At 41.5% G+C, this 13973-nt stretch overlaps 1 protein-coding gene across 4 annotated transcripts; it reads right to left on the reverse strand.

The window, feature by feature from the left end:
• Positions 1 to 695: 695 nt before the first annotated feature.
• Positions 696 to 13801, reverse strand: ubap2b (ubiquitin associated protein 2b). Of its 4 annotated transcripts, none has more exons than XM_066644649.1 (27): positions 13719 to 13801; positions 11602 to 11739; positions 11373 to 11450; positions 10247 to 10357; positions 9822 to 9966; positions 9203 to 9280; positions 7841 to 7901; positions 7549 to 7622; positions 7337 to 7383; positions 7124 to 7194; positions 6671 to 6872; positions 5900 to 6107; positions 5484 to 5725; positions 5052 to 5245; positions 4705 to 4876; positions 4498 to 4537; positions 4264 to 4399; positions 4101 to 4158; positions 3805 to 3985; positions 3615 to 3706; positions 3395 to 3445; positions 3087 to 3168; positions 2607 to 2939; positions 2352 to 2456; positions 2138 to 2199; positions 1789 to 1980; positions 696 to 1401 (listed from the first exon to the last, which is right to left on the reverse strand). In XM_066644649.1, the coding sequence occupies exons 2-27, from the start codon at positions 11695 to 11697 to the stop codon at positions 1321 to 1323; spliced, it is 3192 nt and encodes a 1063-aa protein (XP_066500746.1). In that variant the 5' UTR covers positions 11698 to 11739; positions 13719 to 13801; the 3' UTR covers positions 696 to 1320. The 4 variants fall into 4 exon arrangements, with proteins under 4 accessions (XP_066500746.1, XP_066500747.1, XP_066500745.1 ...); XM_066644650.1 differs by having other exon boundaries at positions 13644 to 13723; XM_066644648.1 differs by lacking the exon at positions 13719 to 13801 and adding an exon at positions 13323 to 13424.
• Positions 13802 to 13973: the final 172 nt, after the last annotated feature.

Genomic DNA, 13973 nt, shown 5'->3' on the forward strand with positions numbered 1-13973 from the left:
GTCTCACTGTCAAAAGAGCATTTACTGGCAGGTGGTGTGACTGATATTGTCCACAGGTGTGAATGTGAGAACGTGTGATGGACTAGTGCACCGAGGGTGTGTTCTTGTCTGGCGCCCAGTGATTCTCGGCAGGCTCCTGAACCATCGCAAACTTGATCAGGATGAAGAGGTTACAGTAGCTTGCTTCTGCTAATTGTAGAATTCTGTGCAAATACAACTGCATTTCCTAGCGGTGGACCTTAAGGTGCTGTTCAACAGACCACTCCCTTAAAAAAGGTACAGTCAAAAAGGTCAAGGGGGCGGCGGTGGGTCATCAGTAAGTTTAATCACCCCAGCTTTAAACCTGAATATTTGAAATCAGAAACCTGGAGTAACATTTTCCCAACCTCCAACTTCAGTCTTAAATGTTGGTTGCTTGTTGTGTTTTCACAATCAAAGTAAATAAAAACACTGGCTTGTGTTTAGGTCTGGGCTCTGTGGCGGCAAGTCCATTGTTAAGAGCACCAGCTGCCTCTCAGTTTGATTTATTACATGCCATTTGTCCCCACCCTTTTTTGACACATCCAGGAGTGAAGCTTGACTTCCAACTCTCATTTTCCACTCAACTTTTTCCAAACTCTTGATCTTCTTTAAAACATACTGATTGGAAAACAAGCATGACTTCTGCACACTGTAAATAGCCATAATAGAAAGAATGGGGTACACAAAGTTTGAATAGCTCAGAACCTTTATTCAGAGGGCAAAAGGAGTTCAATATAAAACTTGTGGGTTCTCTTTTTGCGATGACAACTTTGGAGCCAACAAAGGAGAACTGTTTCCCTTTTAACGTGGCAAACCCCACTGCGTAACAAAGCATTTAATGCTTCAATTTCCTTAAAATTAACCTCTCCCAAAGTCCTCCACAGCATGTCCCACCCTCCTCAAACACTCTCAGCAACGTCTTGTCCTCCATTTCCCTCAAAAGTTTTCCTATTTGCTACATCTTTGCCGTTTTTAAAAAGTAAACAAACGCAAAACATCCTTCAAAAAATAAAACTGAGCGACCACAATTTTCGGCTTTTTTTTTTTTTTAACATTTACAGTATATATAAATACTTACATTAATATTTTACAAGAAAAACCGAATTTAGTAGAGAAAGAAAATTAAGCAGAGGAAAACTTTGGAGGGGGTCAGGGAGGGTAGGGAGAAATTGAGTGAGAGAAAATGTGTGTGTTTGTGTGTGTGTATATATTTATATATATATATATAATAAAATATTTTTCAGGCCAGCTGCAGGGCTGAAGTATGAGAAATGTACTGTCCACATTTCCAGTTTCTGGTCAGTTGGCCCAATAGGGAGAGCTGCTGTAACTGGACTTGCCCTGGTTTTTCTGCATGCTGCTGGACTGACTGCGCTGGCCCTGAGGAGAGAAAAACATCCAATACCAACATCTTAGACTTCTGGGATGTAATATTTAGCTGTAGCATACCACTGCTAAAATTCTCATAAGCAACGTTCAGTTATCAGACAAATATATACCTATTCTAGTAACAGAAATCAATCATCACTAACGAGCAAAAAGACTGTCCACCTCATTAACCACAAATTGTCAAAAGATTAAACTGTGTCCGTACGTCCCCAACTTTCCCCCCAATATACTGACAAAGTGTAGACTCAAAAATGACAATACCAAATTTAAAATTACTCAAGTAATATCTTGACTTCTCAATTAGAAATTTAACGAAAGGTCAGCATATGCTTTCCTCCACTGTAAAAGTACATCCCACAAGGTTATATGTGTGTATACCTGTGTGTCCTGGGCCATATGGTGGTGTAACAGCTGAGAGGGGGGTTGCTGATGGGGGGGCAGGATGTGGAGGAAGGGGGCTGGTGCGTAGCCGGGGGCTCCTCCAGGGTTCAGGGGGCCAGTTCCTCCCAGAGCAGACGGCAGGCTGAATGTTGGAGGGGTCGCCGCAGGGAAGCCCTGCTTATCAAATGACTGGGACACAAAGCCAAAAAGGATTACAATAGGTTGATCCCCTCACCCTACAGTCATCCGAATGTATAATTTATTTATTTACACATTTCTGTGTGTTATTGCTTCCCACTACATTAAACTGCTGTGGATGTGCTCTTCAAAAGCTTCGCACCCTTACCTGGGTCTTGCTGTACACTGCTGCACTGAGATCAGAGTTGGCTGACCCTGATAATCCAGGTGCTGTGGAGAGACAGGTTTAAAATCAGCTTTGCTTTTATTCCAATTCCTCATATTTAATCGACTGTACCATTACATCATTTCAAAAGTACAGGATATGATATTCTCAGGAAAGCATATCGGTTAAATTAATGCCTAGGAGCAACATGTAGGACCTTTCACTGTGTTGTTGCATGGCTTGGCCTGTGACTGAGCGTTGCCCCCATATCCGCCTTTCCCATAATCTGCACCTGCATGAGCCTGTGACAGGTCATCAAAACCTGCAGACAGGGAAAGCAATTTTTAAAAACCAGTCTGTGATCAACATTCAGCTACAATGTATGCCTTCTAAAATAATTAATTTCTGTGCATATACATATTAAAAGTCAACAACAGTAAATTCTCTTGAATTGCAGTGAGTGGCAGCTGACCTGAGGCATATGCATGCTGGCTGTAACTGGCCTGGTGCTGGTACTGGGCAGATGGCCCCAGGCCATGCTGCTTTGCCGAGGCTTGGGGCATGAAGACAGTGGGACCATACTGGAAGGCACTGGGCATGCCAGGCATTCCAGTATAGTAGGGCAGGCTTGTGTACCCATAACCGGGGGGCAGAGGCGGGTTCAGGAAAGCCTGGCCGGGGTTCTGTGGGGCCTGCGTCTGGGGCGGAACAGTGCCTTGCTCGGCTTGGGATGGAACGACAGAGGAGAGGCTGGTGGTGGGTGCTGGAGAAGCCGCTTCACCACGGGCAAATTTGTTGGGTTCACCTTCAAGACACACGGGTTATGACAGAGAGAGCGTAGACGTTATTCCCTTAGCACAAAGGCTAACATAAGCATGAGATGAAAACAGTTTTAGGAGTAATACAAGAAATCACACAAACCACGGCACTCCAATATAAAATCGGTATTTACCTGAGTAAGGGTTGTTGGCTAATCCCCCATCTCGGGCAGCGAGGGGGTTGGTGCCAGGGAACGTTGTCATCCCATAATAATCCTGCAGACAAGTGCAGAAGTCACAAAAGCACTGGGGCTAACACAAAAGCTTCAATCCAAACCAGTTCTCTCTCTCTCTCTCACACACATACTATGGGTGGTAACTTCCAAGGACTCCACAGTTGAAGTTCTGATTCAACTGCATCTCAGTTTTATAAATTCAAGTTTCTATTATGTTCATCCCACTAGTCTTTATAAGTGAGGTATGGAGTACATTTAATACTCACCATGGGCAGACGTGACTGCATCATCTGCAAGTCTTCATAACCATAAATCTGCTTTAGAGCAAGAGACACACAAATAATTGGGAAATTAAAATGATCTTTAATATATTTCATGGTATTATGACAAGAATAATTTGACATGGCCAGGACAATATTACACAGCATATGTTCATCATGAGATGAGATGAAAAATGTGTGATTCGTTCACTAACAGCTGACTTACTGGATATGCAGGGAGCAGTCCCCCAGGACCCATGATGTATTGATTAGCCAAGAGGGGAGGTACACCTTGGGCCAGATTGGGAGGGGCTTTTGCTGTGAAGTGAAAAAGTAACAACCACTGATTGCAGTCCAGCTTATTGCACATTTAAGTAAACATGCATTTCTAATGCTAGTTTTTAGTAGCGGCGTACCAGTGGTGGTGTTCTGTAGTGGTGCGGAGCGACCAGTGGAGGGAGCAGAGGGACCGTTGGTGGTGAGGCCAGGTGCACCAGTGCTTAGGCCATTGGAGCTGACAACTGAGCTTACAGAGCTGACCACTGATCCCGAGGAGTAAGCTGAAGAATTTCCACTGACATCACTGGCCATCTGAGACTGAGGAAGAGATTTCACTTTCACCATTTGTTTGAATTCACAAACTTCAATAAGAGCACACACTTACTGAAAAAGGGAGACCAGGAGGACAAGAGAGAGAGGGAGAAAGACTTACGCCAAGGGATGAGCTGGTGGAGGGAGCAGAGCCCAATGTTGTTCCACTGCTCACATGACTAAGAAGAGAAAAAGATTAACAACATAAGGCAGACATACAATCTCTTTTGTATTACGCACACTGGATCATTTGCGACAATGTTACTATCTATGGTGAACGTTACCTGCTGAGTGAAGGAAGAGCAGTGGTGGGAGCAGGCGCTGGTGCAGAAGATGAGGACGATGGTAAAGTTGCAGAGGCCAGGCCATTCTCAGAGGGCAGAGTTGTGGACACGGATTGTGGAGTGCTTGATGGAACAGCTACAGAAAAAACAGCAACTTGTATAAACTTCAAAAGACACTCGTGTCTTTGAGATATACAATAAATTCTTAGCAGTGCTCAAATACCAGAAACGTACCTTCCTGTGCACTGGAGGGCCGTACATCTTCAAATCCATTCTGCGGGAAAATACAAGCAGAGTTTGAAATCTGTAAATTGATGTGTGAGGAATAGGAGCCCTATTCAACACTGCTAGATCTGAGCTAGCTATGTTTTAAGAGGCTCAGCAACAAAAAGGCAGTACAACTTGCTGATTATGAAAAGCAGTCATGCTCCTGGCACATACTGTGAGAGATGTGGCAGAAGTGGTGGTGGTATCCTTGTTAAGGCTGGAGGGTTCTGTCCTAGACAAGGTGGGGGCAGTAGCCGTAACAGCGGGTAAGCCCAGAGAAGGAGATGGATATCTAGGTTCCACTGCTGCTGTAGACAGAGCAGGAGGAAGACCACCCAAGGGCTCACTGAAGAGAAGAGAATAAACTGAGTAAATGCATCTTTTAATCAGCTGATGAGTTTATACACTTTTCCCCCCCACATTGACCATTAGCTGGTACCCAAATATCACCACCTTGTATTAAGTACTTAAATAAAAAAAAAACCCACATCCATCTTCTCACAGGCTCACATGATCCCTACCTGACAGTGCTGCTGAGTTTAGAGTACAAGCTGCTTTGAGGCTGTTGACAAGTTGGAGCGTTTTCAAGACTACTTGCTTCTGACTGGCTGGGGCTATCCACAGCAGCCTCTGAGGCAAAATCCAGGGCACCAAACTGGACATTCAGTCCAGACACATCAGCAGATCCAGGCATCTCCACTGCTGAAGCAGGGATCTGAAAACAAGGAAATTACTGTAAATTTCCACTCCACTTATATTGCATATCATTTCATAAAACAATCCAATGTGTTACATAAACAATACAGGGGATTAACACCAGGTGTTCGACATAGGAGTGTGTAGATTTACATTACAGTCTTGGGTCTTGGAAGTACAGAATTAATTGCTCGTTTGCTGCTTTACTGTTCATAGTTACAAGCCGCTAACTACACTAGAACAAAGCATGTCCTTACCTTAGAGGGAGGAGGCAGCCTGCGTCTCTGTGGTCTGATGTGCTTGGGCTGAGAGGGTTCTGCCATGGTAGGGGCACTGAGCTCCCCCAAAGGTTTTGGGGCAGGGGAAGGAATATTGCGAGAGGGTAGTGGAGGGGAGGGGTCTCGTCCCTGAGCCAGCAGGTCCGATTGGAGAGTAGGGTTCTGGTGCTGGGTCAGTTGACTGAGAATAGGAGAGGGGTCCGGCTGGGCCTTCAAATCCACTTCAAGAAGCACAGAAAAGATTTGACAGGGCGTTCAATACAGTTTTACAATACAGCTTCATGTAATATGGCGTCATACTATTTGTGAACAAACCAGAAGTGTGACCAACTGATTCATACAGTAAGACTGTAACAGAACTGTGCATGTGTCAAACCATTTATCTGGCAACTCACAGTGACTCGCTGTAACAGGAATCTCCAGCTTGGCTTCGCTCACAGCCATGGGCGCAGGTGCAGGTGGGGAGGGAGCACTGGAATCCCCAGCAGAGTTGCTGTTGTTCAGGGCAACTGGCGTCTGATTGGGCAGAGGGGCGAATCGAGGGGTATTGATAGGCTCAGCTTTCTGAAAATCAGGTTGGGGCATTCGGGATGATCCCAAGGACTAAAAAGTAAAAAAGGATATTTTTGAAAAATGTATGTGTACTTTTTTCAAAAGAGAAAAAAAACAAACAAACAGGGCTGTCTGAGCACTGATTGTGCATTTTACAGTTAACTGGTCAGATACAACAAACAATGCTGTGTAACTTTAGGCTTTGTGCTATTGTTGCTATGCATCATGCAACAAGCTCTGTCTTGCTCCAAGGTAGAAATGCTGCTTCCTCTCCACTGTATATCGCCTTACATGTTATGTTAAAATATAAACCTATAGAACAAGAGATAGCCAACCTAATCTTACATTTCACAAATCAAACTTATGCTTGTCTGTGGCAACTGGATCAATATGAAGATGGCTACTATTAAAATTCTCGTTAATTCAATGGAAGTCCCACTTAGAATCAGCAAACCTAAAACCAACAAACAGTACCAGCAATAGTAAAAACAGCTGAACAGAGATGTGTGTATTTTACATAAACACACACACAAATTTAACAACTGTCATTCTCAGCTTTGCACCGATCAACAGTAATTAACATTTATATTCGTTGTGTTTTTAAATGTTCTCACCGACGCAGCATGAGCATAAGTGCCGGCAGCAGCAGAGGCATAGCTGTTGGCAGCAGCCGAGGCATAGCTGTGAGTGCTTGTGCGGCTTGTCTGCTGCTGAGAGTTGGTAAACACCAGGCTCTGTGTGAGCGGCTCCGGGGATGCCAGCTCCAACTCAGAGTCCACCTCTGCTGCTTTGGGCAACAAAGAACTCAGATCCACCCTGGGGGGAAAGGAATAAAAAGAAGGGGGAAGGAAAAAAAAAAAAAAAAAAAAAAAAAAAAAAGATTTTAAGTGGTATTTCAGTCAGGTAGCACAGTTAATTCCTTAATCTATTACTTTTAGCAACAAACCTCTTGAAATACACTTTACATTTAGATTATTTTACATTTAAATAGCAGCTTAGGTTTTAGTTAAAAACAACAACAACAATAATAGACAGGTGTGAATAAGATAGTGGAGCAGAGCTCTTACCCTTGTCCAGGGGATATGCGGTTCTCTGGTGCAAGTGCAAAGGAGGCAGTGAACACTTTGGTCTCAGTAAGCTATAAAATGGAGGAAATATCACATTTGGAAATATGCCGAGAACTATGCAAATTTAAAAATATTTAAAAGCCACCACAGAATCTAGGATAAGCAAAACATGTGCTTTAATGGGGAATTAAGTATTCAAAGATAGTAACTCACATCTTCATTCCAGTCTTCTACCCATTCGTCCAGATTTTTCCAAGCTCCTAAAATGGCAGAGCAACACACACTGAAAACAAACCCACTAGACTCTTTTCAAGCAGACTAAACAAAAATAAATAAATAAATAAAATACTAAAATATATTAAAGTTTACTTTACTTATTTTTTGTCTTTTGGTATGACCCATAATCACAAGAGCACATATAATACCTGCAGCATCAGTAGTGTCATTGACCGCCTCTCCTACTTCACCAGAGCCAGTGTATTCAGCAGGGTTAAACGTCCTGAACATCAAAGAGTAAGTGATGAGACGAAAGATAACACTACAACTCTTTCACCTTAAGCAGTTTATATTGGAAAAAATAAAGCCAGGAGCATGTGATCTCAATAACCAATGGCTCCAAGACCAAAACTGGTCCAAGACCTCATTTCAGATCTCTTGAGAAAACGTTCCCTCGACACAGAGTCAAGGGAACAGAAGAAGAATTAGCTCCATATTCACCCCATTCCCTGAGAGAACCTATTCACACCAGTTCCTCTTCCTCTCCCTCTGCTTCCAGCTCCTACCACACATAAAAAGAAGGGAGGGAAAAAAAAAATGTTATACATAGGCATTTCAGAACAATTACATGAACATTAGAGACAATTCAATGATTAAAATGTCCCAGATTGGAGCAAATTCTGGTAAATGTTGAATGGCATACATCAATATTGTGTTTCCCAAGAATTTGCTCACTTTTTTGGGAAATTCTCAAGTTATCAAAATCACATATCACACCCCCCACCCCCCCAATGCAGTAATAGCTGCCTGCTCTGTGCCTCCAGCTAACCTTCAACTGTAAATGAGCCCATTTGCTCCAACATGTTTTGAGCATTCACTTAATATTAACAATATAGTTATGAGGTGCATTTATTTAAGAATTAGAGTGTTTCTGAGCAAAGAAAACATCAGCTGCAAGTGCAACATGGTCCTCTGGGTTAAGTTCTGTGGAAAGGTCACAGTGAATCTTTCCCCTAGCTTGTTAAATTTGCCCAAAGTAGATTAATTATGTTTACAAGGAGCAGCATGACATGCCCTGCTGATAAGCTCCCATTGATAAAGCAATTTTAGTTTTAAACAGAGACAGCACATACAAATATGAGGAAAGAAAACTAATTATGCTAACTAATTTAATTAAATAAAAACTTAAACCACTTCAGATTGTGTATCATTTTGCAACAAACAGAATCCAAGAAAGCTGCAGTATCTATGAACACAGGAACATCAAACCAGATCACCCCTGATCCTGATAAAGCATGACCTCCAATTTAAGGAAGCAAAAATATAATATGCACCAAGTTTAGGGGTAAAACAAAACATCAACCCCTATTAATACAGGCTCAATCTGAATCACACCTATAATAGTAATCTTGAGGAAAACAAAGTGAAAAAATTTATTTACATTTCAACTGCTGTAGCCTGCTTCTCACACATATATGAAAACATTAAATGAATGCATTAAATGAAGCCATTTATTTTTCTTTGCCTAGATTTCTCTCTTTTTCTTCCTTTGGCATCAACTCAAACTCCATACATTCCTCTTATCTAGTGTCCTACCAACGACAGTTACAGGGCAACATAAATAGTAACATAGCAACCAGCTCCTTTCCACAACTTAGGGCACCAACGGCGAAATTCTAGAAGAGGGCTCCTGCCATCTAGACATGACAGAGTTAGTTTTGTTTGAAACTGTACAAGTTCAAGTCAGAACAGAAAGAACCTTTCAAAAGGTTAAAAATTAACAGGGGTCCACTAAGGTAATTCAGAATAAACATAGGTACGAGGCACACTAGAGTAAGTCAAGTGAAGTGTGTATGTACTGACCTCTCCCTCTTCCTCTACGTCCGCGCTCTCCTCCTCTTTCTCCAAGAGCAGTGTCAGTGCCGTTCTCGTCTGAGCGACCTGAACAAAAATAATTTATTAATCTTCAGCTCAAAAATAGTCAGGTAGTCGAGACAATGTCAAGCACTAATACACCACAATATATATATAAAAATAAATTATATAACAGATATTGAAGAAAAGGAGCTTGTGTTGATATTTCAAAGAAAGCAAGGTGTATAATCCAGTCACCATGACTAACTCAATCCATTTTGCTTGATTAGCCTGTTCAATCATCTCTTTCACAAGCCTGAGTAGAGCAGTTCGTCATTTCTGGGCAAGTTTGAGTCAGATGTTCACTCATCTCTGGTCTTTATAGAGTGGTGGCAGTCACTGAATTTATAACCAACAGAATCTGAACTGTAACCGCCAATTAACCCAAATAAACAGTGGAGATGAACTTATACTATAAGTAATTGTTACTTAACAATTGTAATTGTTAGCTGAAACCCTACTCAGGTACTGGTCAGTTCTTACTCCAGCTGCAGAAAGTGTGAAAACTTCCGGTGGGCATTTATATAGCAGAACTCTTTAACAGGACCATTCCTTAAACAACACATACCTTCCTGGATGCGAGTGGCTCCACGGCCACGTCTGTTTGGCCCCCCACGGCCTCTCCCCTCCTTGTCCATCCTTTTCTCTTTGTTCTCTGCTGGAACCACTTCTTTTACTACACTCTTCTTTTTCCCCACCGTTTCCCATGAGTCCTGACCAAACACAGACGAAGAGGAAATAACGTGTTATAATTCATCATCATTACATTATTATAGCATTCCATCTATGCTTACGTTTCTTTACCGGTCAAAGTTAATGCTTACGAAACATGTCATGTCTGGCCCCTGAACTTTAAAAGAGGCTCTTTCATCCATGTTCAATTTAATAGAGATATCTTGGAATAGCTCTCCCAATGAAATTATGAAGTAAATATTGTTATTTCATAAAATGACCAAACCTAATAAACCTCAGACAGAAACATGTGGCATTTACCTTGACAGTGACCTCCTCTAACAGGAAGTTGATGGCCCTGTTGACATCCCCGTTGCAATCGTGAAGAGCTACCATGCACTCATCCTGATTTCGGCCTGTGACCTCAATGAGCTACAGAAACAGAGGACAGAAAGAATGGATAGACAGCACTCGTCAATCAGATGAATGGAGGAATAGTTTTGCCAGAAAAAACAACATTTACGGCAAAACCAATGAATGTTCAAAAAGAGAGCTTTAGTTTTAAGGAGGACACAATCTTTTAAAAAGATCAACAACAATAGTGCTGTAGTAATAATGTATATAGCCCCTTTTTGACCAAATGAACTTGGATTAGAAATTTTATCTTAAATTTGATCCATTCTGAATTCTTAGAAACTTTTTAAAATCCATTGAACCAGCTCACATTTGTACCCGTTTTGAGTGGAACCAAGGCTGCACAGAGATGCTGTGTTTTCAACAAGACACTGTCAGAGCTGTAGATAAATGGATAATCAAAAAAGATCTCATGGGTTCCCTAGTGTTTACAGCAATTCCAGATAAATATTCCTTGATTGGAGGGGGGAGTATTTTCCTGTTTTTATTTTTAAATTTCTTTTTGAAAGCAGATACAGACACCAACAACCTACTATTCTTTGGTTCTAGCTAGAAACAAACCTTTCGTGCTCTGGAACCTATTTATGTTGGTCGAAATGTTCAAAATAGGGTATGTGAACCCATTCCATGTTGGTGTGAAAAAAAAAAAAAACACTTATAGGCTGTGAAGCTACTGTAATTACAACATCTTGATGTAAATCAGATAACATTCTTTAAGTGATTTAAACAAATTTAAAAACCCAAAAACAAACAAAGGAGGATCTATGATGTCAGACAGGCAGCTTTAACACAATCTGTCAGCTCTCAAATCCATTAGCAATCAAAGTAGTTTTTAAAAATCAAGAGACTGATTTGTCTGATCAAACAGTTTTGTTAACAGGGGAAAAATGAAAACAACACTGGTCACTTCAGCTACAATTCCTGTTCTTTCAGTGGCCATAAAATGTTGTTCCCAGCAGGACCAGGCAGAAGGCGATTTCCATTGCTGATATGAAAAGTGGGGTTTTATGACAACATCTGTAGTTTTGCTCACCTGTTTAATCTTCCCTTCAAAGTCTGCATCATTTTTGTCATAAATCATCTGCGCAAGACGAATCTGTTCTGCTGTGGCCTGTACAGAATCACAGGGGAGAAAATTTAAGCCTTGCTTTACAATATAGTCCAGCTGAACTACTGATGTAGATGCTTGTAGCATATCTGGAACCACTCTTGGGTTTGTGAGGCGTGTCTACATGCAATTAGTATGCATAAACAATACATACCTGAATCTGTTTCTGTGGCTGTGTGGTGTGTGTGGTCTGTGGCTGCACTCGGTCCCGATTGCCTCGGGCAGCATCAGCAACCACTGAAGTCATCATAAACAGTATATACAAAATAATGTATGTACAAAGTAGAAAAGTCTGGGGTGGGAGGGGGGAAAAAAAGAGACACAGAATGAGTGCCAGGCAAATCCCCCGTCACCTCTTTTTAAACAGAAACAATGTGAGAAATGCCCGCAAGACGTTTTGTAAATAGAAGTCAGCAACAGGTGCAAAAGCAGCAGTCGGGCTGGTGGTCTGCTCTGACACTGCTGGGGTCACTGTAAGACTATCATCTAAGCTATTGGGCTTCTGCTTAAATATAGCCATCCAAACATGGCCAAAGGATGGTGTTCGCTTACATCAAGCTCCAGCACATCAGCACCACTAGTTTACTCCTCCCTCAGAGTTAATCTCTGTCAAAAACAACAGGTTGACTTCCAGAAGAACAGAGGTTCATAAATGTATTCCAATTAACATTACATATTGTACTGTACTATGAAAAAAAACAGCTTAGCTATATCCAGATAGTCCAGTGTAGGTCTAATATAAAGACTAATACCTTCAGCAATGAGGTGCACACTTCGGTATTTACAATTTGGTGCATTATTTGGGTGTAGCAGCTACCATTTAATGACTCACATAATGCACTAAATAAGGAGTAGTTTAAGACTCTGCCGTACTCTCATGGCATACGTAATTAGCCTAGAAAGCTTTTATTAGAACCTATAGTTCTGGTTTCATTTTTACTTTGACAAATAAGGAGGGGGGTGGGGTTCATCTATAAAAGAAGTCAGGCAAATGCGAACCCGACTGCATATATCACATAAAACCCCAAACTAAACAATCCTACCTAAGCGCAGAAAGCGACACAAAGAAAAGTTAACGCTTGGTAGCTACATGGGTAGGTCTGGAACAGCATACTCACTATGTAGTGTACTAAATACGTAGCTAGCTATTGAAGCTGGATTTTACACAATGCGATAAATAGTTCAAAACCGGGTGGTACAGTTTGCGGATTAATAGAAAACGATTTCGATTCGAACACATACTTTTACTCGTAAATCAGTAGCTTACACTCAGGCATAGTGCACTGCATAGGGAGTAGGAATCCGATTGAGACTCACCCTAAATTTAACGGTCAATAATTATACGTAGCATCTTAATTCACTTCTTTAAACAAACGACGTTGGTTTATTACAGTTAAACGTGGTCTAACATTGGTCACCTCACATACATATGATGTGAAAGTTAAATATCAACAGCTGGTATATGGCTAACGTTAACTTCACAAGTGACGAACCTAAAGTTGTCGTCTTATATTAATATTTCAGCAGGGTTTTAACGGTCAGATTTATCCGTTGGGTGTAAAGGTTTAAATTCGCCGTGAACGTACAGGTACCTGCTGAACCAGTTAAGGTGGTACGACAACTAGATTAAGAAGCTAACGCCAGCTTTAAAGCTGAGCAACAGAAAGCAACACCCGTTGACCCAACTCGGCTTTATGCTAAAGCTAGGCTAAATAAGCTAGCAGCTTTGCTAACGTTAGCCGGTTCGCAAACTTGGCACAGAAGTTTCAGTTACTCTCAAACCGTTTGCGTCGTTCGAACAAAACCAAAGTTTTCGACTAAAAACAACTAAATACCCACACATCTTTTATCATTTGACAGTGAAAACAGACAAACTTGGTATCCGCTGGCGACACGAGGCTGAAAGTTGCTTCGAATTTTCCGTTCCACCTTAAATGGACATAATGGGACTAATGGCAACATTTAAGGTGGAACGTTGGAATTGTGTTAAGAAGCCAGTTTCAGCACCACGCTAGAACCAAAATCTCGCCGACAACAACGCTTAGGTCCGGTCCTGTATCTCCGTGTTGGACGGAATGTATTCCGAATGACTTCGATTCGTTCTCCGTAGCAGGAATGGCGACATAATCCCGCAGTTTTAAATAAATAAGCGAATTGTTGGAAATTGTTATTTCTCTTCGAAGAGCATACACGTACCCTCTCCGCTCCCTCCGCGTTATGTGGACGTGAACGTGTGAGTGCGTGTATTAATATGTGTGTGTGTGTGTTTACCTGAACACACTCCTCTCACACACACGAGTGCACTGACTCACACACAGCAGGAAACCCCCCTCTTCACGGTCAAAATAAAAGACCTGGGAGAATGAAAATAAGGCAGGTCTAATTGGATATTAAAGAGCCAATAACGTATATTTTTCATCGTAATTTTCACTCTGGTGTCGACTTATGGTGGCATTTGGGGTATTAAAGTCCCAAAACATTAATATTGATTTTCTTAAAATTAAAATAATCTTCACAAATTAAACT

The sequence above is a fragment of the Hoplias malabaricus genome, chromosome 14, assembly GCF_029633855.1.
Source record: "Hoplias malabaricus isolate fHopMal1 chromosome 14, fHopMal1.hap1, whole genome shotgun sequence".
Lineage (NCBI taxonomy): Eukaryota > Metazoa > Chordata > Actinopteri > Characiformes > Erythrinidae > Hoplias > Hoplias malabaricus.